Below are 27,421 nucleotides of genomic sequence, written 5' to 3' on the forward strand. Positions count from 1 at the left end.
GCAGGCCTCCTACTTAAGCTCAGGTCCAGCCCACTGGAGGAGAGTTGTCAGCTGGGAGACGTGAAGAATTAAGTGCTAGATCACAGCATTGGGCCCATCCCCATCTGGGGGGGGGGTGCCTTAGCAGGGGAACTGGGAGGGAGCCTTGTCCTTACATGGTCATGGAAGAGGTGTCCTGGAACAGAGGGGCTGGAGAAGTGATTGGAACACATGTCTGGTTAAGTTCTTCACCATGGATTTAGGGCAGAAGAATGTTGGTGAGTGAGGCACAATAGATATCTGGATGAGGCATGCCAGGGGAGCTGGGTGCAAGGCCAGGAGAAGACGCTGGGATTTTGTCAAATTGATGTGGCCTATGGGTACAGGATTTGCAAGTTAGGCTAGCTGGCATCAGTAGTCCACCAACCAATGTAAGTTGCTAAACTACTAGGCCACAAGAAGGGGTACTGCAGGCCCCAGGCCTTTCAACAGTTCGGAAAGTTGGCAAGCATCTAGGACTATTCAGAGTAATCCTTAGTGCAGGGCCGGCGCAACCACCAGGCGGACCAAGCGGCCGCTTGGGGCGGGCAGGTCCGCAGCCTGGGATGGGGCGAAAAAATTAACTTTTTAAAAAAAAAAAAAATTTATACTTTGTCCGGAGTTGCCGCCGTCCCCCGGGGCACGGTGTCCCGCTCCGGTGTGCTAATGCGCCGCAGCGCCTGTCAGCTGCTGACTGAATGTGGCCCGGCCGGGCGCAGCCAATCCAGTTACTGCCTGGTGATGGATGACGCCGGGTCCGGGCCTGTAACTGCACGGCACTTCAGTGACGACGTCCTCCTCCGCGCAGGAGGACGTCTGACGTCACTGAAGGGGCGGACCTCCGCTGCTGGGTGACACAGTGCCCAGTCCCGCGCCGCCGGAAGATTCAAGATTGCAGAAAATCGCACAGGAGGTGAGGGTGGGGTTGTGGCGTGGGGAAGAAGAATGGATAGATGAAGGAAGAAGGAGCAAGGGGGGTTAACGGAGACGGGGTCGGGTGGATAATTAATAAAGCAGGAGGGCTTAATGGAACTGGAAGAAGGAGTGGGGCCTCCACTCCTTCCAGTTCCATTATGCCCTCCTGCTTTATTAATTATCCACCCGACCCAGTCTCCATTAACCCCCCTTGCTCCTTCTTCCATGATCCATCATCCATCCCCCCTGGGCCCTGCTCTGCTTCCGCCATTCCTCCCCCCCACAGTGGGGCCCCCACTCCTTCTTCCAGTTCCATTATGCCCTCCTGCTTTATTAATTATCCACCCGACCCAGTCTCCATTAACCCCCCTTGCTCCTTCTTCCATGATCCATCATCCATCCTCCCTGGGCCCTGCTCTGGTTCCGCCATTCCTCCCCCCCACAGTGGGGGGGAGGAATGGCGGAAGCAGAGCAGGGCCCAGGGGGGATGGATGATGGAAGAAGGAGCAAGGGGGGTTAATGGAGACTGGGTCGGGTGGATAATTAATAAAGCAGGAGGGCATAATGGAACTGGAAGAAGGAGTGGGGGGGGGGGGGAGCGCCAAAATGGAGCTTCGCTTGTGTAGGCAGAAATCCTTGCACCGGCCCTGCCTTAGTGTAAAGTGAAGATGAGGCGGAAAGGCAAATAGTTCAGTGAAGTTTATGCAGGAGGAGAGGAGTCATGCAGGGGAAGTGACTGAATATTTGAGTATCGGTTCTTCAAAAGCTTAATCCATTCAACCAATTCAGTAATCATGATGGCAAAGTGATCTGTTCTATAGGCATTCCTTTCCCCAACCAAGTTATATCCCCCAAATAAACAAAAACAAAGCAAATGACTGTTCATTGTCTCAGAGTGATATATGGAGGTCTGGCAGCCGGGTGATATGGTGGTTGTTGGTAACTATTGGCAACCATCCTCTACACAAATTTTACCAGATGCTAATATTTTTGCCCTTTTTTTTTATAGAGCTGGCGATGGCCTTTTGCAGGTTTGTTTCAACTTTGGGTCCTATAATAACATGACTTTGTCTTGTCCTTGGTCTTGTTTTTCTTTGCAGTGCCTGAAAAAGTTGAAATGAGAGAATGAGTAGTTTAAAAAAAAAAAAAAAACTTAGTCCACCTTTCTGACAATGAATTATGTTACACCTATATTTGGGCATATTATGGTCCGTTTGCAGCATGTGCCCTGCCTCACTCAATCTGGAAGTTCTTCCCAAGGACTCCTGTAATTTTTTTTTTTTTTAGGTAGCTGTGCATGGCTCTTTCCACACAGCTGCATCTTTTCAGAGATCTTTGACTGAAAGACTAAAAGTCCCATCTGCCATCACAGGGGCACCTGTAGCTCTCAAAAGAGAATATGTGCAGTTACACCCTAAGGCCCCTTTCACACGGGGCGGATCGGTAATGATCCGCCTCCGTATGCTCAGTGGGGATCGCTCCGTTGATCCCCGCTGAGCTGGTGGATGACAGGGCGGTCCCCGCACACTGTGCAGGGACCGCCCTGTCTTTTCTCCGCTCTCCCCTATGGGGGGGATTGGATGAACAAGGACCGTGTGTCCGTGTTCATCCGATCCGCAGACGGAAGGAAAAATAGGGTTTTCTGTCTGCAAAATTGGATCTTTGTGGAGGAGGACGAGATCGGGTGTCAGCGGATGCCCGCAATCTCATAGGGACCAATGTATGCCCCTTTTTCATCCGCAAACGGATGGATGAAAAAGGGACATATGGTCCGCACATATGAAAGGGGCCTTAGGCTACTTTCACACTGAGGTGTCGGCAGTAAAGCACCACTATTTTTAGCGGCACTTTACAGTAGTTTTTGCGGTGCTTTTCAGCTGCTAGCGGAGCGCTTTTAACCCCCTCTAGCGGCCGAAAGAGGGTTAAAACCGCTCGCAAAGTGGCACTGCCCCTGGATTTCAAGGGGCAGGGGTGCTTTAGGAGCAATGTATACACTGCTCCTACAGCGCCTCAAAGACGTGGCTAGCAAGACTTTTTTTTTCTTGCCATCCTGCCAGCGCTCCACTCCAGTGCGAAGCCCTCAGGCTTTCACATTGGAGTGAAAGGAGAGGCTCTTTCAGGGTGTTTTTTCAGGCGCTATAGTGCTAAGAATAGCACCTACAAGGCACTTCAGTGTGAAAGTAGCGAAAACCGCCAAATGGTCAAGCAACACCACTAAATTCTAGGTATTCTTGTTTGATCTGCTTAAAGCGGGGGTTCACCCTAAAAAAAAAAAAAAATTTTTTTTTTTGTCTATCATGCCATGCAGCATACTTGCGTCAGCTACAGTATGCATTTATTTTATTTTTTTCCGCTGTACTCACTGTTTAATCCGTTTCAGACTCCCTCGGGGAGTAGGCGTTCCCATCAAGAGGGGAACATGATTCCCGGAAATAGCCGAAATAGGACTTGGCTCTTCACGGCGCCTGCGCAGTCAGCTCCTAGTCTGTGCGCAGGCGCCGTATAGCGCCGTGAAGAGCCGAGACCTACTCCGGCTATTTTCGGGAAGCGCGACGCGCCATAGCCGGCCGTCAATCATGTTCCCCTCTTGATAGGAACGCCTATTCCCCGTAGGTGTCTAAAACAAAACTATTGGATAACACTGAGTACAGCGCAAAAAAATTAAAATAAAAGGCATACGCTGACGCTAGTATGCTGCATGGTAGAAAGTAGTTTTTTAGGGTGAAAAATACATGCAAGAATGTATGAGGGGCACCTAAGGGTGTCTAATTACCCATTAATTGAACCCTGGAAATTTGACAAAAAGCTACTCTTGCAATGGAGTCTAAGGCTACAAGGATAAGGTGCCGTGGCGGTGCGTTCATAAGGGCGCATGGGCACCGCACCCTCTCTAGCTAACCCCCCCTCTATGACCAATGAATAGATTCATGCATAGCATGAATCTCTCCATGGCTGCCGCCACCTATTCAGGCAGCCTTTGCTGGGTGCCTGAATTGCAGGGGGAGTGTTTTTGAAGCACTTGATTAGAGCCATAGGCATCAAAGGTGTGTAGCGCCTGTGTACTTTCGTACAGGTGCTATGTTTAAATTTCGGGGGAGAATGAGAGTTATGTTACATGTTGTTCTTTGATTTGACAAATTTGGCTATTGCCAAATCTGGATTGTCCTGCGGGTCAGTCTGTGCCCCAGAGATGCAGTCTCATCTCTGGGCGGCAGGTGGCGCCAGAGGGGTCCAGGCGGAGCCGCTTCTTCCCAGCAGCCAATTAGAGGAGTTTTCCCTCATGTTAAGGGGTATTTCTGTGGCGGAGGCCGTTCGGGGTTCTTCACAGGTTCCTGGTGTGGCACCCACCTTTAGGGTTTGCGCAGAATAACGGGCCCCACCACTATGGCCCACCAGGCTGGGGTCACATGCTACGCGGATTTCCTGACTCTGGGCTCTCATAGCCCGGAGCAACTGATGCTGCAAAGGGGCCCCAGTGACTTACTGGGTCCCCACTTCTATTGAGAAGATCCCAAGCTGGATGCTGGTGGGGGATCGGTCTGAGGAGAACCCGGAGGCAGGTGATCCAACAAGGCTTGAACGAACCATCGGGGATCAGGGTGACCGGACGTTGACGGGTCACATTCAACCTGTCAGTCGGTAACCCCAAAAGGACATACTGTGAGGATTCGCTTTACTGTTTACAATTTCAGCACTAGGCCTGTGGCAGTCTCGCCTAACATCTTAATTAAATAAGAGCCAAGTCGGTGGCAGAGACTTGTTCCTCCCAGAAGCATTAAGTGGTGCTTTGGCTGCCAGGCCTGTGAGAGGTCTGTCCAGGGGCACTTTTGCCCACTCCGGCTGGAGTGGTGACGTAGACGAATACAAATTACAGAGGGCAGGACTGCCTTTATTATCCATAGCCTGATACTGTGAAGTTGCTCTACCTTCACCAACCTATCCTGTCTACCTCAAGTTCATATGTTTGTCGTGTTGGACCGGGAAAATAAAGCATTTGAAAACGTCAACCAACGGTCCTGGACATTATGTTGTTGCTCTCAGCACTACTATCACCCCTAGACACAGTATAGAGGTAACTTAAATGCGCCGATCCCAAATCTAATCAGCGGCTCCTCCGGGGGTAGCGCTACAGGTGACCTGCGAACACCATGCTTGGCGCTCACAATCCACCCAGGTGTGTTAGAAAAGCGAATATTACCTTTACTAACACTGAACCACCTCTCCGCCAATCAGGTGCTTGGGTCTGTTGCCCGTCACCGGATTGGCTGAAATTACAGGTGCTGTGATTGGACACCGGACAGGAGGAGACGCATGGAGGACACCCCTTGCAATCACCTGCTGCCCCACTGAGACAGGGTAAGTGCCGGGCAGACGGCAAGTGGGTGGGGCACAGTGGCTGCATTTGATGGGCAGTGGCAGCATTTTTTTTTCCCCCAGAAGTTTTCAGTTTGTTTGCGCCCCCCCCCAAAATTGAGCACCAGCCGCCACTGATGAGCTGTAACACATAAGGTATTCCTGGTGCTTCTAGGCTGCCTTGGTCTATAGGCCTGGGGGTGGGGGCCAGGAGCTATGTAGAGAAGCTGTTCCTCTATCCTGCACAGGCAAGGTGCGGCAATGTCTCTTGAATGGCTATAGTTGTTGACCTAGTATTTTTGAAGAATTAACCATGGATGAGGCAAAATAGAACAGTTGAAAATGGGATTACGTAGTTTAGCCCTAAAGCGTTTGTAAACCTGTTGCATTAAATTTTTGCTGTTCTAATTCTTAGACAGCAAGTCAGCAACTACATTTGGCGAGTGTTTTTCTGGCATTGGTGGAGGTCACATTGGGGGACTGGATTACTAGGGGATATCACTTGGAATGTAATGCTTTAAAAGTAAAGGTGTTAGGTCGACCTTCAGTCCTTCTTTTTTTTTTTTTTTTTTTTTTTTCTTTCAACTTTTCATCTATTAAATCTTCTGCCTTTGTTTTTAACTTTGGATAGTAAAACCTTCTTTTTTTTTTTTTTTTTTTTTTGCCAGTAAATGCCTTTTTATATAGGCCCCTTCCTGTTTCTTGTCTGGTAAAAAGCCTAGGCTTATGACATCATGCACAGCTCTCTAGCTCATGAGTTTGCCAGATAGGGAGGGGGGATGAGTTATAAGAGGGCCAATGAGAGCTGGAGGTGTGTGTGTGTGAAAATCCAGGAAGCCGCTGTAGCTGCCCACAGTTAAATGCAGCCAGACTCAGTGGAGGGTGATTTCTTGCGCATATATGGCAAGTACAGAATCGCATAATAAAATAACATGCAAAGTGGTTGGAGGGAAGCTTCAGCATGGCAAAGATGTTTTACAAATTATGTGCGCAGACTGCAGTTGCTCTTTAACCACGTCGCCCCCCCAAAAAGATAAATTGTTCTTTTTTACTTAGTATGAACACACGATCTGTCTCCTCCCCCCTGAGAGAACTGGGATTTGTGTGTTTATATACACAGATCCCGGTTCTCTCTCTGTAATGAGCAATTGTGGTTATCTGGCACATTGGCTCCGGGGACGTGCGCCTCCTGTCAAGTCTTAAAGGAGCGATGCACAGCTACAGCGATTTGCCGAGCCAACCTGCCACAGTATACCTGCGGTGGCTGGTCAGCTACTGGTTAAAGTGGATGTAAACCCACTTTCATTCTTAACTACTGCCATAGTGGATATCTATAAGCCGCCCTCAAAATTTCACTCGTCTGCTCTCATTTTGCGAGTATATTTTGAGGACTGGCGAGTGTGGGCTGCCTGGGAGCAGGGGGGGCAAGCAAGAAGAGGAGAGTCGCGTCGCCGCCTGTTTGTTAATAGCGCGGGGAACATTACAGCTTTCAATTCAATATCTGTGTTCCCCGCGGCGCGTGTCATATACAGCGCCTCCCCCTTTTCGGGCACTTTTTTCATAGACCGATCACCCATCCCAGGATTGGATGGGTGATCTGTCTATCAAACTTTCCCGGTCAAGGGGGAGGGGGTTGTATATGACGCTCGCAGCGGCGGCAGCAGCTATTGATTTGAAAGCTGTAATGTTCCCTGTGGTTTGAACGCGGCGGCGGCTCCGGCTCCTCTCCTACCCTACTCAGCACAGGTAGGCTGCAATTGTGGGGGGAACCCTGGCTGCTATTGTGGGGGGACTTTTGGCTGCTATTGTGGGGGAACTCTGGCTGCAAAATGGGGACATTTTGCTGCACTGGGGACACATGCTGCATTGGTAGACATGGGCAGGCTGCATTTTTGGGCACGGATAAAGTTGTTGTTAATTATTTTTATAACTTGATTCTGCATAAAACATTTAAGTGCCATTTCATGAGATTTATGAGGGTGTGTCTAGGGGCGGGATTGGGGACGGGACATGGTAGGGGTTGGACGGGGCAACTGGTGGCGAGTACGCCTTGAGGCCTGGCTAGTAGTTCAGGACTTGAAATTTTGAGCCCTGTCTATAAGGATATACATGTATCCATATCAAATGTCTCCCCTCTGTCTGTTATGCGACCCAAAAAACTGCAGTGTCTGTGGGTGGGTCATGTCAGACTCCCCGCCCACCTCTACACTCCCCTTGTCAACATAATTTTCTTCTGTGTATTTCTTACACTGAACGTCTGCTTTAATCACCAACATCCAGTTAAAACCCAGAAGCGTCACCACATGACTTCAGAATGCCCAATCATGCTGAGGTGTGTAGCAGTCAATCCTGGGAGAGCTGAAGGAGGGGATCTGAAGTACACTGAATGTAGCTCTCGGGCGATTTGCATATCTCATGCATGAGCCAGTCACAGCAAGCGGGAGAAATGGACTGGGCACAGATGACTTAAAAACCTATACTGTACCAGGTGCAAGCCTTAATTAAAAAATAAATTGGGTTTACAAAAAAAAATTACAACACTTCAGGTGTTTTGAGTTTTCAATAATTGTGATAAGTGCTACAATTTTTTTTTTTGTCACCTTTTGCTCTCTTGGTGTCAACAAAATGTGTCAGAAGGAATGAAGCGGGAGACGGAAATGACACTTGGTGTTCTTGGTACACACTATAGAGGGATATGCTTTGTTCATATTTCATGGCTGAGATTTACAACCACTTTAAGAGGACAGAAAATGTCACGTCTGATTTTACACAGACAAGTCATGGCGAATTAGAGAAATTTGGACTGTCCTGACTCCTGATGTCATGTTCCAAGTAGACTTTGGGTAAAGTTTACCAATAAAGCATATCGAACACCTAAACGTTGGCATAGTAAACCGCGACACAAAAACCTGGTCAAGTGAGAGGAGAGGAAACTTCTTCTAGGGCCCATTCACACTATTGTGCTGCAATAATGCATGCCTTGTGTGGTTCATTTTGAATCGTACCCCAATGAGCCTTGCTGATGCACGTTTTGTTTTCTATATATGGTGTGTATATATATATATATATATATATATATATATATATATATATATATATATATATATATATATATATATATATATATATATATAATGGGCCATGCTGCTTCTTGCCACAATTTTCACCTAGGTGACAATGACATCACCTTGCATTTGCAGGCTCCTGGGATGTACATGTGTTATATCCTAGGAGGCATCACAGTGCTGGAAGAAGGCAAACCCAGAATTGTGTCATTGGGGGGGGTGCTGGCTGTAAGAATGTGGAAGAAACGACATGTTCCCAAATGACGAAGGCAACAAAAAATAACCGTGTGGGAAATGGTGTGCAGCAGTCGATCATAATGGAGCATATGGCTAGATTTGTTGGGCATGCGAGTGTCTTTATGGACAACTCCTCATAAAAAGTGAGAGGGGATGATATTAAAAGGCAAATTCCTCTTTAAATTGTACTGGTTTAGGAATGTTTCATACTTACAAAATAGGATTAGCAACAGTAAAGTCACTCCAAGTATAATAGTTGCTCGGATAATATTGAATGGTAGACTGTATTGGGGTTTGTGATTTGTGATCCTCTGAAAAACAGAGTTAAATATTTAATTTCATAACCAAATACTTTTATTTCAGATTTTATTGCCATTAAACTAACCTTGTTTTCGCCTGTATCCTTCGCTGCAGAGGTGATCTTATCCTTTTTGGCAAGACTGCTCTGGAGAAGAAAGAAACGCTTGGATTTTAATACTATTTCTCCACCCCCAAAGTCAACATGCTAATGATGTAGTTAATTAAAAAAATTGTATATAGAGATGAAATTGAAAGTTTATTTGAGATATATTTAAATATTTGTATATGCTTCTCCTATGCAAGTAGACAGATCAAGGCTGGTTGGACAGACTGACTGGGTCCTTCCTGTACATGGCTTCCTGGAAACATTACATCACCCTACCTCAGCACTCATCTCTGGAGCCCTGAACCCTGATGTAAGCAATAGGTTGGTTTTGGGAGCGTTGTGCAAATATCAATGGGTAGGTGTTAGGAGTGAGCATTCATAGGCAGGCTGAATTGGCATTTAGACCAACCAAAGTAACAACCACATGCGATGCGGAGTCCCAAAGAATTAAAGGTGTGGGCCATGGGCAGTCAGGCATTGCCTGCTGTAGCTTATAATGCTCATTGTAAGAAGCTCACTGTGTGTAGTGAAATCTGAGTAAGCAATTTCAGTAGAGGAGAGGAGCCAGTAAGACTAAAGGTAAGTTTGGAATTCAGTGTTAAAGCGAAGCTGCACCCAAAAGGGGACGCTCTGCCTGTTGAAGTGATGTGGTAGTTGCCCCCCCCCCCTCTTTTCACGCATGCGCAGTTGGAAATTTGGTTGTTTTCCCTTAACCAAGATGGCAGCGCCAGCACCCAAGAGCCAATTCAAGAATTGGCTCGGGTGAGGACACTGCTGGATGCCAGGACAGGTAAGTGCCCTAACAGTAAAAGTCAGCAGCTACAGTATTTGTTATCTTTTGGGAGGGGGGTTGGAATGCTGCTTTAAGTATAACTAAAAGCCAAAACTTTTCATTTTGGATAGAGTAAGGAGGGGTTATTATAACCCTTATTTTTTTTTATTTCCCATTGAGCTAATTTCACTTCCTTTTTAATAGCCAAAACGGAGAGTAGTGGAAATCCCTGGTTGTCACCAGAACTAGTGTCCACAAGGGAAAATTTCCCCTCCAGTTCTGGTGACCACCCAAAATGTGAACACTCAGTAACAGTAAGTCACATCTAGGCTTTGCTATTTTTACAGGTGTTTTTTTTTATTCCCTGATGTTTTTGTTCAAGCAGCAAAACGCCTGTAATCTGGCCAAAAAATCATACTTTTTTTGAGCAACAGGCATTTTTCTTAAAGGGGTTTTAAAGGTAAATATATTTTTCCCCTAAATAGCTTCCTTTATCCTAGTGCAGTCCTCCTTCACTTACATCATCCTTCGATTTTGCTTTTAAATGTCATTATTTCTTCTGAGAAATCCTCACTTCCTGTTCTCCTGTCTGTAACTACACACAGTAATGCAAGGCTTTCTCCCTGGTGTGGAGAAAGCCTTTTGAGGGGGCGAGCAGGAGTGTCAGGACACCCACTAACACACAGCTCCTTTCTCTATCTGCAAAGTAGAGAGTGTCCTGACACTCCTGCTTGCCCTCTCCCCCACAAGAGGCTTTCTCCACACCAGGGAGAAAGCCTCACATTACTGTGTGTACTTATAGACAGAAGAACAGGAAGTGAGGATTTCTCAGAAGAAATAAGGACATTTAAAAGCAAAATCGAAGGATGACGTAAGTGAAGGAGGACTGCACTAAGGTAAAGGAAGCTATTTAGGGATTTTTTTTTTTACCTTTACAACCCCTTTAAGGTGACAGAATGCTCAGATGTGAACACAGGCCATTGGCATGAATAATATTTGTTTCCTTAGGTGTTTTTTGAGCCAAGGTTTAGAGCAAAAATCGTCCAATAATGCCTAGGTGGGAACGGAGTATAACCGGGATAAATTAAAATGACGTTGTTTTTATTGCTGTCCGTTTCCCTTGTTAGGGAGATTTACTTGATAGGTGTTCTAATCCCTGCTCTATCCAAAGCAATAACAAGTGTTGCCTTTGGTTTCACTAAAATCTCAAACTCTGTCAAACAGAGATGTAATTTTAAAGTGGTTGTAAACCCTTACAGACCACTTTAACCTACAGGTAAGCCTAGATTAAGGAATGGCAAAAAAATTATACTGCACTATTTGAATAAAAATATCAAGCGGCAACTAAAATGTTATACAACACCAAAGAACAAATATAAAAAAGGAAAAGCTGCGCTAGGTTAAGGCTTACCTGTAGGTGCAACAAATATCTCCTAAACCTACACGGTTTGGTATATACTTCCAAAAGAAAGTGAATGATGTCTACGGCGCATGCCGTTAGTGGCGGCACCCGCATGCATGCGCGGGAGTGATGTGATCGTGGCTCCGGCCAGTCACAGGGCCGGAGCCGCAATATGCGGAAGACACTCCTGGAGAGATGGCGCTGACGGAGGAGGTGACCGAGCGCCGGTGTGCGGGCTTCGATCGCAGGTAAGTACTTCATAATGAGCTAGTATGCTATGCATACTAGCTCATTATGCATTTGCCTTGCAGGGTGTTTTTAAAAAAAGAGGGTTTACTTCGTCTTTAAGGTAATGTCCAATCTTTTTAAAGAGCCATTAAGGCATTTGCAAATGGAAATTGGTTAAAAATTATAACATGCAGCAGTTTTGTACAATAAAGGTGGAAAAAAAGGAGTCTTCAACTGGGCTTTAACCTAGCCAATCTGACTCCCCCCAGTCCAATGAGATTGGCCGATAAGGGGGTTGTTGAGTAAGCTAGGCTTTAGGGATGATCATTCACATGAGAGATTATGTGCGAGTGACCATGATAAGCTGTGGGGCCTCCCACTGCTTTCAATAGGACTGCCTCCCACAGCTAATTGTGGGAACTACTGCTGGTGTTCTCACATCTGAGTGTGGGTACATTGGCAGGTGTAAACGTACCCTTAAGTAGGTCATACAATTTTCTGGTTGCCTGATTGCATACACATGGAAAGTGTTAAGGTGTGATCTCAAATTATAGGGTTTTGGTAAATCTATACAATTTACTTATACAAAATGTTCCTTTAATGTATGGCCAGCCTTAGGCTGGCTATACCCAACTAATTTTTTTCCTGCAACCATGAGTTGATGTGGGAATTCATCCTGTTGTGCTACGGTTTTCTCCTGGTGGAGGGGTGAACCGTCCCCGCCGGGAGAAGGTAGTGATTATCGCAGGAGAATCAGTCAGGCTGGTTAAATTCAAGTTGATCAATCAACTTGGTACATTCAGCCTGCCCAATAACGATTCGGACAGTGTATGGCCGGTCTTAGCCATTATGTCAGGGTGCCAAGTTCTTAGTGAAACTAGTTTTAGGCTGGGTTCACACTACTACACTACTTTCATCCTACTTTGCTCTGCTACATTGGTCCTACATTTATCCTACATTGGTCCTACATCCATCCTACTTTCATGAACAGGATACTACTTTGGTCCGACTTCAATGATATTCAATGGGCCTGAAGTAGGATCAATGTAGGACCAAAAGTAGTACAGGGAGCATTTTCAAAGTCGGACCGACTTGTGTAGGACGCTACAAGACGCTCTCATAGGGAAACATTGAACACAGAGCAAAGTAGGATGAAAGTAGTGTAGTAGTGTGAACCCAGCCTCAAGGGGAAGCGCTAAGGTATATTTTAGTGCAAATAAACGTAATAGGCGACACCTTGTTGGTTCTGCTACTAGTCAGGACTTTTGGAAGTTTCAAAATGGCTGAAAGGACTACCTTAATAGCTGCGTTACACTTTCAAGTTTGCAACAGGTTTTATATACCAGTTAATGATATCCTGTCCTGGCAGAACTTTATTTTTAAGAAAAGAAGTGAGTAATTAGTCAACCAAATATACTCACTGTGAAGTCTGTTGGCAATGCTGGAGGGTTTGATGTCACTTCCTCTTCATGGATCTGCTTCTAAAAAGGCACAAATTATATTCCATCTATGTTACTTTTTATTTTATACATGTTTAAAGGTTGTCCTTCACATTTTATGTTTTTTTTCTGCAAACCCTTCTATCTGAACTCTTTGGAAACTGATAAATACATGTTTTACATGGCAGAGGATTTGTAATTCCGTGCAGTCAAACTTGTGATGCAGGCACTGCTGGCAAGCAGCTTGGCCAGGTCCTCAACTTACCCTGCAGAAGCTTAAGAACATACACCCAGCCTGTTGGACCATGAAGAACAAGAGCCTTGATTAGGACTCCATACACTCTACAACTGTTGTCAGATTTACTTTAGATTTACCAAAACCATGTAGTGCATGGGTGTAAAATGTGGGGGAGAGAGAGACATTTTTAACACATGTCATGCGATATGTCAAAACTCTCCTTCATCCCAGGCGTTCTTGGTTCCCAATATACAGACTCAGGTTTCCTTCATTATACAATGTTTATTCTTTCAAAGACAGGACAGCAAGACAGTCAATGCTTACATTGTTACAGCTGGTAAAAACATCATGGCAGGATGATACTTCAGAAAGTTACAGAAGGAGGAAATAGATGTTATGATGGTATGATCTGTCTGCTGGGAAAGGTCCATTCCAGCAGATTGGGGCTTCCTACCTCCATCTTCTCTGTAGGGTCATGACCCTAAGGCTTCCTAACTAACTACGCACACCACATGGATACTTATACAGGTTTAAAAGCCAAGCTAAGCATACTTCATATATATATTAGCTCCATGGAAGGTTGGTGATAAACGTAACACCCACTTGTGTATTTTTAAGTGACATCTCCACCCACTGTCTTGACGTAGATCAGCCGTCACTAAATGGCGGCCCGCGGTCCGAGTCCGGCCCGAGTGACACTTCTCCCCGGACCGCCAGTACATTTACAAAGTGCAGCGCTGGTTTGCTGGGATCGCGGGTTTCCCCAGCAACCAGTGACGCTGCCAGTGTGTGCCCGCCCCCCCGCTCCTCACCGCAGGTCCTTGAAGTTTACGGCGGCGAGAATGGGCGTGACGTCACGTTCCTTCCCCTGCAGCTCGCTGTCCAATGCTTGATTACATTGCGAGTAGGGGCCACGCCTGTCTCACGCGTCACTTGCGTGCCCCGCCCCCTGCTACTCCTGGTTCCCGGGTCCACTCCTGGCTCTCCTAGAGGCGTGACGTCCCGTGCGCGCCCCGCCCCCTGCTACTCGTTCCCGGCTATTTGACTTGCAGTATCCGCCCCTGCATTCACGGTATGTGGCATATTGTTAATCACTATGGCTAATAATTTATTGTCAACAATACTGCTAAAGGTCACGCTGATGGGCACTTTTTTTTATGTTAAGGGGCACTCTGATGGGTATATTTTTAATGTGTACGCTGATGGGCACTTTTTTATGTTATGGTTCACCCTAAAATCCACTTTCTGTCACTAGATCCAGCATACTGCTGACATCTGCAGTATGCTGGATTTTTTTTTTTTTTTTGTACTTATCGTTTTATCCGTATGTCTGCTCCGGCTCCGACCGACGTATCCTTCCGGGTATAGGCGTTCCTAAGTAAAGCGCAGTTGATTGACGGGCTTGGATAGCGCGTCACACCTTCCGGAAATAGCCGACGTGACTCTCGCCAATTTACGGCGCCTGCACAGTCAGCTCTACACGGCAGGCGCCGTAAGCAGCCGAGAGTCACGTCGGCTATTTCCGGAAGGTGTGACGTGCTATCCAAGCCCGTCAATCAACTGCGCTTTACTTAGGAACGCCCATTCCCCGCTCGAGCCGGAGCAGACATACGGATAAAACGATAAGTACAAAAAAAAGAAAAAAAAATCCAGCATACTGCAGATGTCAGCAGTATGCTGGATCTAGTGACAGAAAGTGGATTTTAGGGTGAACCACCGCTTTAAGCGGCACTCTGATGGGTATATTTTTAATGTGCACACTGATGGACACATTTTGTTGTGCCCATCAGAGTGCGTCTTAACATAAAATATGCCCATCAGCGTACACATTAAAAATATACCCATCAGCGTGCCCCTTAAAGCGGAGGTTCACCCAAAAATCCACTTTTTCACATTAGCTCCAGCATACTGCTAACATCTGCAGTATGCTGTTTTTTTTTTTTTTTTTTTTTTTTTTTTGTTATATGAGCCCTTGTTTACCAGCTCTGAGCGGGGAATCCTGCGGGGAATGGGCGTTTTCTAAGCGAAGAGGAGTTGATTGACGGCTGCTAAGGCACGTCACGCATTCCGAAAATACACAAAGTCACACTCGGGCGTTTACGGCGCCTGCCGTGTAGAGCTGACTGCGCAGGCGCCGTAAACACCCGAGTGTAACTTCGGGTATTTTCGGAAGGCATGACGCGCTTTAGCAGCCCGTCAATCAACTCCTCTTTGCTTAGGAACGCCTATACCCGGAAGTAATCCCCCGCTCGGAGCCGGATAACAAGGGCTCGTATAACGATAAGTAAAAAAAAAAAAAAGAAACAGCATACTGCAGATGTTAGCAGTATGCTGGAGGCATATAGCTAATGTCAGAATGTTTAAAGCGGGGTTCACCCAAAAATAAATTTTTAACATTGCATTCAGCCGAGTTGTCCTAATGACAATCGGCAGCTTTTTTTTTCCCCCCGTACATGCTGTATTTTCACCGCCGCTTCCGGGTATGTCTTCTGCAGGACTGGGCGTTCCTAATTGATTGACAGGCTTCCGACCGTCGCATACAGCGCGTCACGAGTTGCCGAAAGAAGCCGAACGTCGGTGCGGCTCTATATGCACCGACGTTCGGCTTCTTTCGGCAACTCGTGACGCGCTGTATGCGACGGTCGGAAGCCTGTCAATGAATTAGGAACGCCCAGTCCCGCAGAAGACATACCCGGAAGCGACGGTGAAAATACGGTATGTACGGGGATAAAAAAACAGCCGATTGTCATTAGGACAACTCGGCTGAATGTAATGTTAAGTTTTTTTTTTTGGGTGAACCTCCGCTTTAACATAAGTTTTGTTGTGCCCATCAGAGTGCCCCTTAACATAACATGTGCCCATCAGCGTGACCCTTATTTTATGTTAAGGGGCACAATGATGAGCACATTTTATGTTAATGGGCACTGTGATGGGAACACCTGATGTAAAGGGGCAATGTGATGGGGACACCTGATGTAAAGGGGCACTGTGATGGGGACACCTGATGTAAAGGGGCACTGTGATGGAGACATTTGTTGTAAAGGAGCGCTGTGATGGGGACACCTTATGTAAAGGGGCACTGTGATGAGGACACCTGATGTAAAGGGGCATTGTGATGAGGACACCTGATGTAAAGGGGCATTGTGATGGGGACACCTAATGTAAAGGGGGGCTGTGATGGGGACACCTGATGTAAATTAGTGCTGTGATGAGGACCCCTGATTTAAAGGAGCACTGTGATGGGGACACCTGATGTAAAGGGGCACTGTGATGGGGACACCTGATGTAAAGGGGCACTGTGATGGGGACACCTGATGTAAAGGGGCACTGTGATGGGGACACCTGATGTAAAGGGACACTGTGATGGGGACACCTGATGTAAAGGGGCACTGTGATGGGGACACCTGATGTAAAGGGGCACTGTGATGGGGACACCTGATGTAAAGGGACACTGTGATGGGGACACCTGATGTAAAGGGGCACTGTGATGGGGACACCTGATGTAAAGGGGCACTGTGATGGGGACACCTGATGTAAAGGGGCACTGTGATGGGGACACCTGATGTAAAGGGGCACTGTGATGGGGACACCTGATGTAAAGGGACACTGTGATGGGGACACCTGATGTAAAGGGGCACTGTGATGGAGACATTTGTTGTAAAGGAGCGCTGTGATGGGGACACCTTATGTAAAGGGGCACTGTGATGAGGACACCTGATGTAAAGGGGCATTGTGATGAGGACACCTGATGTAAAGGGGCATTGTGATGGGGACACCTAATGTAAAGGGGGGCTGTGATGGGGACACCTGATGTAAATTAGTGCTGTGATGAGGACCCCTGATTTAAAGGAGCACTGTGATGGGGACACCTGATGTAAAGGGGCACTGTGATGGGGACACCTGATGTAAAGGGGCACTGTGATGGGGACACCTGATGTAAAGGGGCACTGTGATGGGGACACCTGATGTAAAGGGACACTGTGATGGGGACACCTGATGTAAAGGGGCACTGTGATGGGGACACCTGATGTAAAGGGGCACTGTGATGGGGACACCTGATGTAAAGGGGCACTGTGATGGGGACACCTGATGTAAAGGGGCACTGTGATGGGGACACCTGATGTAAAGGGGCACTGTGATGGGGACACCTGATGTAAAGGGGCACTGTGACGGGGACACCTGATGTAAAGGGGCACTGTGATGGGGACACCTGATGTAAAGGGGCACTGTGATGGGGACACCTGATGTAAAGGGGCACTGTGATGGGGACACCTGATGTAAAGGGGGGCTGTGATGGGGACACCTGATGTAAAGGGGGGCTGTGATGGGGACACCTGATGTAAATTAGTGCTGTGATGAGGACCCCTGATGTAAAGGGGCACTGTGATGGGGACAACTGATGTAAAGGGGGGCAGTGTGATGGGGACACCTGATGTAAAGGGGGGCAGTGATGGGGACACCTGATGTAAAGGGGGGCAGTGATGGGGACACCTGATGTAAAGGGGGGCAGTGATGGGGACACCTGATGTAAAGGGGGGCAGTGATGGGGACACCTGATGTAAAGGGGGGCAGTGATGGGGACACCTGATGTAAAGGGGGGCTGTGATGGGTACACCTGATGTAAAGTGCACTCTGATGGGCACACCTGATGTGGCAATGTAATGAGGGACACTTATGGTGACATCTAATGTAAGAGGGCACTCTGATGAGGACACGCTATGTAAGGGGGCACTGATGGGGGAACCTTATAGAATGGGTCAAATGATATAAGGGGGCACACTGATGGGAGTAACCAGCTGTAAGGGGACCTTCCATTGCAGAAACCTGATGTAAGTGGGTACTGACAAGAATACCTGATGTAAGGGAGTACTCTGACGTTGGCAACTGATTTTTGGGGGTAGTCTGATGGGGCACCCAATGTAATGAATTACTCCGATAGGGGCAATTGATGTAAGGGGGAACACTAATACCCCTTTTACATTTACAGAGTATTACCAAAGTGTGTGGAGGAAACCGTAGAAAAGGCACCAGAGAGCATGGCTTGTGCCAAGAAAAGGAAGGTAGATGCTGAAAACAGAGTCTTCAAAGATGAATGGACAGGCCAATATATGTTCATTCTTCCCATTGGAAGTTTAAAACCAATTTGTCTCATTTGTTGCGAAACCGTGGCATTAATAAAAAGTAGCAATGTGAAGCGTCACTACGAAACAAAACACAGTTCGTTTGCGCAAACATATCCACAGCATTCCGAGGTGAGGGCACGTAAAATAACGGAACTGAAAGCTCAGTATGACAGATCCACCAAAGTCCTCTCACATTCATTTACCGCCCAGCAGCGTGCAAATGAATGTTCACTTAAAGTAGCGTGGATTTTGGGACAACACAAAAGGCCATTTACCGATGGTACATTTGTAAAGGAGTGTTTGAATGCTGTTGCTGAAACTTTACTCGAGGGTAAACAAAAAGATGAGCTGTGTGGAAAAATCAACCAGATCCCACTGTCGGCGTCAACAGCAACAAAAAAGACGGAAATATTAACCGAGGATGTATTGGGACAACTTGAGGTAGCTATTCAGAGTGCAGCATGCATTTCTTTAGCCATTGATGAATCCACAGATATAACTGATAATGCCCAGCTTTTGGTGTATGTAAGATTTTTTCACAGAGAAACAAAAGAAATCTGTGAGGACCTGTTGGGTGTAACACCACTTGAGACACACACAAGAGGACAAGACATATATGAGGCCATTAAGGAGATTTTGAGAAAGAGGAAGATTGATCTGAAAAAAGTGGTCTCAGTTACCACAGATGGTGCCCCTGCCATGGTAGGAAAGGAGAGAGGAGCCGTGGCACGACTGAAAGAGGACAACCCTGACCTTATTTCTTATCACTGCATCATTCACCAGACTGTCCTGTGTGCCATTCTATCAGACCGGTTTGCAGAAATCATGAACACAATGATGAAACTCATCAACTTCCTCAGGGTATCCTCATCCCATCAACATCGTTTACTAAGAGAGTTTCTTAAAGAAGTTGAGGCAAATGCAAATGACCTTTTACTTCACAACAATGTAAGATGGCTGAGTAAAGGCAATGTATTGGAACGCTTTTGGTCCATTCGAACAGAAGTAGCGGCTTTCTTAGTGCAACTCAAAAGTCAGAAAGCAAGACCGTTTTCACTGTTTTTACAGGATGAGAGCACACTGGATAATATCGCTTTCCTAGTGGACATAACCTCACACCTTAACGAACTAAATTTAAAGCTCCAGGGCAAGAACAACTCCATCTGTGATTTGATGACCGCTGTCCGCTCCTTCCAGAGAAAACTGGATTTGTTCAAAGAAGATCTGCAAGGAGAGTGCTTGCATTTCTCAAAGGTGAAAGGACAGATTGAAGGAAAGAGAGATGTTTCTCCTTTTGTTGAGTTCATCAATAAACTAATTGGAAACTTTAGTAAAAGGTTTGATAGCTTCAGTCTTGGACAGCAGATCCTCCTGTTTATCCACAATCCATTCATCATTAAAGACGTCAGAGTTTTTTCAAAGGAGGTGACACAGACCTTCAAGTGGGCACACGAGGGATCTCTACAGATGGAAATGATCGACCTGCAAACAAATGTTGCACTAAGAGAGCACTTTGGAGGAACTGATCCTGCTAACTTCTGGCTACAGACTGTTCCTGAGACTGATTTCCCTTGTCTAACGAAGGTAGCACTACACACCTTGACCATGTTTGGATCTACGTACAGCTGTGAGTCAGCGTTCTCCACTATGAACATTATTAAAACAAAGTATCGTTCCAGGCTCACCAATGAGCACCTTCATATGTGCATGAGAATGGCAGTAACTCAATTTAAGCCAAGATTCAAACTACTGGCAGGACAAGCAAAAGCCCATTTTTCTCACTAGACAGGGGAGGTTTTTGCATGAAAAAAAAAATGATAATTTGTGCATTTTTTCAAATTGACACCTTTAGTTGTTTAAGTTAGAAGGTGCTTATTTCTTTTACTTGAAAAATGGAGGTGCTTTTTATGTTTTATTAAAGAGATATTGATTTATTTCCATATTGTTTTTGTTAAAAATAGTTGTTTGTTTTCTATACAAAGACAAGAGCAAATGTAAAGCTATCCTAGTTTCAACTGTCCACATGTTTAATGTTGTAACTGAAACTTGACAATAAAGTTTGTTGAAATGCTAAGGAAATTGTACTTTTCTCATATTTTGATGGACATACAGTGACTACAATCTTTTTGAGTCATAGCACAGACTTGAGGAATCGGACCTCGGCTCAAAGAAAATTTTGGCGACCGGACCTCCTTGAATTTTAATTCAGTACCCCTGACGTAGATCTTCAAAAATACATGAAGCCTACGACAGGTGGCATTTCTCTGACCTCAGCAAAGCTTCAAACTACCATGTCTTAAACATTGATTCAAAAACATTTATCACATAAGAATATTAATAAATTTAAAATCTAACAATTCCCCCTTAATGCACTATAATTAACAAACAAAATAAGTGCATTCATCCTAAATAAAGGTTTCTGATCCACTTGTTTCCAATACAAACAATACAATTTAACATTTTAGATATTGTATATAAACTTTTTCCAAAATTCTGAGATATTCCTGTGAAATATTTAACCATTTCATTCCATTAAGAAACTATAAATTATTATATCATTAATTTTAATTTATAATTATGTAATATTAAAATTTTTCTTCCTTTACCTTCATAAATGTTACTTCTTATAACTTCAACCATATCATATAACTATTTTATCATAAAGAAGAAATTAAATATCTTTGTATCAAATTATATTACTCTATAATATCAATTATTAATTATTGAATACAATTTCTTGTATTTCTTTTGAAATTTCAATAACCAAATAATTTCAGTAATATAAGTTTTTATACATTATCCTTTACACTGAACAATTATAAACATAATACGTAATCTACTTGTTTGTGGATACATAAAAACATAACTTTCCCATTATTTGTCATATTTTTATATATTCTATCTTTCTTTCTATTTATTTTTTTATTTTTATCTATCTATATTATTTAATTCAACAATAATTCTGTTTAGACACTTTAAAATTCTTTTCTTCCACACAAGCCTGTATGTATTTTAACTATATTAATACTTCAAATGTATACTGTTATACATACTTGTAATAACAAACTATCCATCCAACATTCCCAAGTTATGTGTTCTATAAAAATGAATGCAAATTAATTATTGTATGTGAAATAATAATTCTATGTGTATCAATATGTATTCTAATAAAATATTTAGAAACCAAAATATAACTAATTTTCCATATTTCAAATAAATTCCTATATTAGAATTACATTCCAACTTCCCCTTACATAATGATCGACCGATCAATATGTCACTTTTGATGTAAGTCCATATGAATAAATCATTAAAGTAATAACACATAGAAGTTTAGCTGTGCTTGTTTCATGGTCATGGAAGAATCCAAAATAAAAATAACCTTCCCAATCGAAACTCCAATTGATATTTCAGCTGGCATTTCTATTGGCATCCTTGGTACCTTCAGATCTATAATTCCTAACCATAACTTTAGCTACTGGAATAAATTATGAAACATACTCATAAAGTAGAAATCTTATTTAAAACATAATTTCTATTTAAATTTAGCAAAGGCCTAGTCATGTTTTGTGAACAAACTTCTGAAATTCCTATACCTGTACTTTGTCCTATGCAACAGATTGCAAATGACTATGTATGCTAATCTTAAAAAGACATAGAAAAACAGACATTCTTCATCCTGTCATTAACTCAAAAAATGTAACAAACCCTTACTTTAGAAATGGTTTTAAACTAAAAATATAGCAGGTAAATAAGTCACCTAGGGGCAGATTCACATACAATTGCATGGGCGCAGCGTATGTGAGATACGCTACGCCGCTGTAACTTACTTTTGAAAGCTTTGAATCCAGAAAGAATTTGCACCGTAAGTTACAGCGGCGTAGTGTATCTATCGCGGCGTAACGGCGCGTACCTCAAATCGGTGAGTAGGGGGGCGTGTTTCATTTAAATGAAGCGCGTCCCCGCACCGAACGAACTGCACATGCGCCCTCCCTAAATTTCCCGCCGTGCATTGCGCTTAATGACGTCGCAAGGACCTCATTGTTTTGACGTGGATGTAAATTACGTACAGCCCCATTCACGGACGACTTGCGCAAACAAAAAAAATATTTTCAAATTTGACGCGGGAACGACTGCCATACTTAACATTGCGTACGCCACCAAATAGCAGCTTTCACTATACGCCGAAAAAAGCCGAACGGAAACGACGTAAAAGAATGCGACGGCCGCTCGAACGTTCGTGGAACGTCGGAAATAGCTAATTTGCATACTCGACGCGGAATACGACAGGAACGCCACCCAGCGGACGCCGAAGAATTGCATCTTAGATCCGAAGGTGTACGAAGACGTACGCCTGTCGGATCTAACCCAGATGCCGGCGTATCTTGTTTTGAGGATTCAAAACAAAGATACGACGTGGGAAATTTGAAAATACGCCAGCGTACTTCCTTTGTGGATCTGCCCCCTAGTATTTACCTTTTCTTAAATCCTCTTACCCTATTTAGACTTTTAAAAATACTATTGTAGCGTTCTACTATATCTGGGTACTAAAGATGATAAAAAAACAATAACTTTATCAAATGCTAGAATTGCATACATGTCCTTCATCACCTGTCCTATAAAAATGAAAAAAAATCATAATCTGATTCCATGGTTTAAAAACAAACCCCAATGGAATATATCAAAGTTCATAATTTAGCGTTCATTTAAAATATATTAATTTTACTAGAATTACCTTAATTTAATTATTTTATAAAAAAAAAAATTAACCAAAGGAAAAAACATCCTTGTATCCTTCTTTAGATCAATCTACATAGATTGCAAAATCTCTCAATACTTTGTAATAGTATCGGGTTACACTTTGCCTTTTGAAACTTTATAAACATAATAAAACAATATTCAGAAGTTTGATGACAAAATGCTCTAATAATGAGTAGTTCAAAAAAATTTCATTAGCTCAAACAAAAAGATCAATTTATCATTTAATCAGTCAATCTGTCAGGTACCTGGATATGCAAAAATAAATATTTTCATTTAAAAAATTACTCTATCCATAATTGTTGGAATCAATTATTTTTACAATGAATTCTTCATTATCAGTCTGTACTGAGACAATTTTCATCGTCCCCATCTTTATTCTGTGACTAATTTTATATTTTGTAAAAGTAATAATTTTACCATATTATTGTATTTTTCTTTTACTATACTTTACTTATAACCATATTAATTTTGCAAAAGAACATTTAGGTTGGGCTTTCCTAAATATTTTATTTCTAAAAGAAACTTGATCATGTTAAAGTGGTTGTAAACCCACTTTTTTCACTTTTGCCTACAGGTAAGCCTATAATAAGGCTTACCTATAGGTATAAAGAATATCTCCTAAACCTGTACGGTTTAGGAGATATTCCCCTTGCAATGCGCCGCTGATTGCAGCGGCGCATGCACAGGGGGGATCCTCGGCTGAAGGGCCGGCCCTGCCGACCCATGGCGGAAAGGAAATCTCCCACGCGCATGCGCGGGAGTGACGTCATCGCCGCTCCAGCCAATCACAGCGCTGGAGCGGCGATACCCGGAAGACACGCCGAGGCTCGGCGTGGACCAGGGAAGTTACCTACCTCGTTCGAGGTAATTATTTCATAATGAGCTAATATGCGGTGCATATTAGCTCATTATGGCTTTTTCCTTGCAGGTGTAAAAAAAAAAAATAAATTATATGCGGGTTTACAACCGCTTTAAAGTACTTTTTCTGAACCAATCATACAGTATGATTAATTGAACCACATGTGTTCTGTCACTTTGTGACTGCTAAGCAAACACAAGTCTTAAAGTGGTTGTAAACCCACATTTTTGACTTTTACCTACAGGTAAGCCTATAATAAGGCTTACCTGTAGGTATAAAGAATATCTCCTAAACTTGTACGGTTTAGGAGATATTCCCCCCGCAATGCGCCGCTGATTGCAGCGGCACATGCCCGGCGGGGATCCTCGGCTAAAGGACCGGCAGCCGCCGGACCTTGCCGAATTGAAGTCTCCCGCGGAGACGGCTGCCGGGCCTTTAGCCGAGGATCCCCGCCGGGCATGCGCCGCTGCAATCAGCGGCGCATTGCCGGGGGAATATCTCCTAAACCGTACAGGATTAGGAGATATTCTTTATACCTACAGGTAAGCCTTATTATAGGCTTACCTGTAGGTAAAAGTCAAAAATGTGGGTTTACAACCACTTTAAGACTTGTGTTTGCTTAGCAGTCACAAAGTGACAGAACACATGTGGTTCAATTAATCATACTGTATGATTGGTTCAGAAAAAGTACTTTAAAGCGGTTGTAAACCCGCATATAATTTATTTATTTTTTTTACACCTGCAAGGAATATGCACCGCATATTAGCTCATTATGAAATAATTACTTATAACCATATTAATTTTGCAAAAGAACATTTAGGTTGGGCTTTCCTAAATATTTTATTTCTAAAAGAAACTTGATCATGTTAAAGTGGTTGTAAACCCACTTTTTTCACTTTTGCCTACAGGTAAGCCTATAATAAGGCTTACCTATAGGTATAAAGAATATCTCCTAAACCTGTACGGTTTAGGAGATATTCCCCTTGCAATGCGCCGCTGATTGCAGCGGCGCATGCACAGGGGGGATCCTCGGCTGAAGGGCCGGCCCTGCGGAGACGGCTGCCGGGCCTTTAGCCGAGGATCCCCGCCGGGCATGCGCCGCTGCAATCAGCGGCGCATTGCCGGGGGAATATCTCCTAAACCGTACAGGATTAGGAGATATTCTTTATACCTACAGGTAAGCCTTATTATAGGCTTACCTGTAGGTAAAAGTCAAAAATGTGGGTTTACAACCACTTTAAGACTTGTGTTTGCTTAGCAGTCACAAAGTGACAGAACACATGTGGTTCAATTAATCATACTGTATGATTGGTTCAGAAGTCTCCCGCGCATCGCCGCTCCAGCCAATCGCAGCGCTGGCGCGGCGATACCCGGAAGACACGCCGAGTCAAGATGACATCTCGCTCGGCGTGGACCAGCTAAGTTCCTCTCACCTCGTTCCGAGGTAAGTATTTCATAATGAGCTAATATGCGGTGCATACTAGCTCATTATGGCTTTTGCCTTTCAGGTGAAAAAAATAAATAAAAAATTAATCGCGGGTTTAGAACCGCTTTAAGATAATTTTTCAGTGTAGACAGATACTCAGAAAGTGAAATCTGTGCCAATATAGATAGATATAAATGGATCCATTTATAAAAGCACAACATTTCCCTCCCAATAAATATCCACTGAAAAATTGATAAAGTAACTTTTGCATGATTTACTTACATAACTGTGGCTTTATCACACTGCATAAGTTTAGCTTCAACTGTCCTTACTTTTTAACATCCAGTTGTCATTAGCTTAGTCAAAGCTTATTTTGACATTCTAGGTCACCTCATGTTTCAAAATAACACCTTTAGTTTTTCAAAACTAATGGTGCAAAACTCACGTGTTTTTTCAAAACAAAATCTAACAATGGGCCTGCCTGATTTGCATACAAATTGAAACTCTTGGGTTTTTACTTCATATTATATGGCTTTGGTAAATCTAAAGGGGAAAAAAAAAAAGTCCAAAAATTGTATAGTGTGTATCCAGCTTGAGTCATCCATTTGCTCAGTCTACTCCCTTCACCTGTCAGCTTGTGTAAACTTAGCAGAAATTGATTGACTGCTAGTGCTGTCTCTCTTTTCACTTTATGTTGCCTGTTGGCTTGTTTCATCTCCCTAACAATAAAAACATTAAACTGAACAAATAATGACATTTTATGTTCTAAGCAGAAGTGAATGGATACCTTTATCTTGTGTATGACCTTCGTAAGGGCACTCTGAGGTTGACCTTCTGGGCGGTAGACCTGAGATATCTTTGGTTCATCTATTTTAAGGACAAGTTTGAAATAATCAGTGAATTAAGAAAAAATTAAAACAAGAGCATTTTGTTTGACATGGTCCTGTCTTTTTTTTTTTTTTTTTCCCCCCGCTCTCATTCTCATCTTTTAATTTTTACATGTTCCTTCTCTATTCGGCTGAGTCACCTCTTATGTACTGGAATTTACTCACAGCCCAAAAACACAATGTTGGGGTCAGTGGTATCTAACTAACTTAACTATACAATGAGTGTTTATTTACTTGCATGTTTAGGCTGAGTGTAAACTCCTGTTGGGAGGTGGAAGCAGAGGCAATTTACATGTGTTCTATAATGTAATGTGTAAAGCCTCGTACACACGGTCGGACTTCAAACAAACTTTTCCATGGATTTTTGTCTGAAGGGAGTTGGTCGGGCACACCCATAGCCAGGGCTGGACTGGGACAAAAATTTGGCCCTGGACTTCATCCAGACCGGCCCACTTTAAGTTAATAAAATTCTGCCCCCCCGAAAAATCACGCCCACCAAAAGGCCCCTACATCCATTATTGTATATCATGAGAGGGTGAGAGAGGGGAATGAGAGAGAGAGGGAGGGTTGAGGGAAAGGGGGTGAGAGGGGGTGGGTGAGAGAGGGGGGTGAGAGTAAGAAAAAGAGAGTGAGTGTAAAAGAGAGGTGATGAGTTTCACACTGAGGCGTTTTTCATGCGCTTTTGGGCTAAAAATAGCGCCTGTAAAGCGCCTGAAAAACAGCTCCGCTGCAATCCCAGTGTGAAAGCCCAAGTGCTTTCACACTGGGGAACTGCCAGAGCGTTAAAAAAAAGTCCTCAATGTCCACCCCAGTGTGAAAGCAGCCTAAGAGTCAGGGAGTGAATGAGACAGAGGGGGGGAGCTGAGAGACAGAGGGGGGGTCTGAGAGATAGAGGGGGCTGAGAGACAGAGGAGGGGCTAAAAGAGGGGGGGACTGAGAGACAGAGGGGGAGAATGAGAGAGTCTCAGTTTAAAAAAAATATATATATTTTTTTAGACGGCCCACTGAGCCATCGGCCCACCGGGAAACTCCCTGTAGTCCCTATGGCCAGTCCATCCCTGCCCATAGCATACACACGCTCGGACTTTTCTGCAAACTTTCCCAACATCACATGGTTTTTCAGCTCTTTTCTGCTCTTTACCGCCACCCTTTGGTCAACTTCTGCTATTGTTGGTTGATTTTAACATTGGTTCTGGGCATGCATATTTGTACCTCAGACAAAAGTCCGATGGATTTCTGTACACACGGTCAGGCTTTGCACCATTGGACTTTTGTTGCCTAAAAGTTTTTAC

The 27,421-nt window shown here is 44.1% G+C and overlaps 1 protein-coding gene across 1 annotated transcript in view; it reads right to left on the reverse strand.

Moving 5' to 3' along the window:
- Positions 1 to 1,619: 1,619 nt before the first annotated feature.
- The window catches only part of LOC120932817 (hepatitis A virus cellular receptor 2 homolog), a 37,402-nt gene continuing 11,600 nt past the window's right edge, over positions 1,620 to 27,421 (reverse strand). The window contains exons 2-6 of the mRNA XM_040345556.1: positions 26,030 to 26,109; positions 12,818 to 12,877; positions 8,974 to 9,033; positions 8,803 to 8,899; positions 1,620 to 2,036 (exon numbers count right to left, since the gene is read on the reverse strand). Coding sequence (XP_040201490.1) covers positions 1,972 to 2,036; positions 8,803 to 8,899; positions 8,974 to 9,033; positions 12,818 to 12,877; positions 26,030 to 26,109 — 362 coding nt within the window. The 3' untranslated portion in view covers positions 1,620 to 1,971. The remainder of the gene's footprint in view (positions 2,037 to 8,802; positions 8,900 to 8,973; positions 9,034 to 12,817; positions 12,878 to 26,029; positions 26,110 to 27,421) is intronic.

Source organism: Rana temporaria, chromosome 3 (genome assembly GCF_905171775.1).
Source record: "Rana temporaria chromosome 3, aRanTem1.1, whole genome shotgun sequence".
Lineage (NCBI taxonomy): Eukaryota > Metazoa > Chordata > Amphibia > Anura > Ranidae > Rana > Rana temporaria.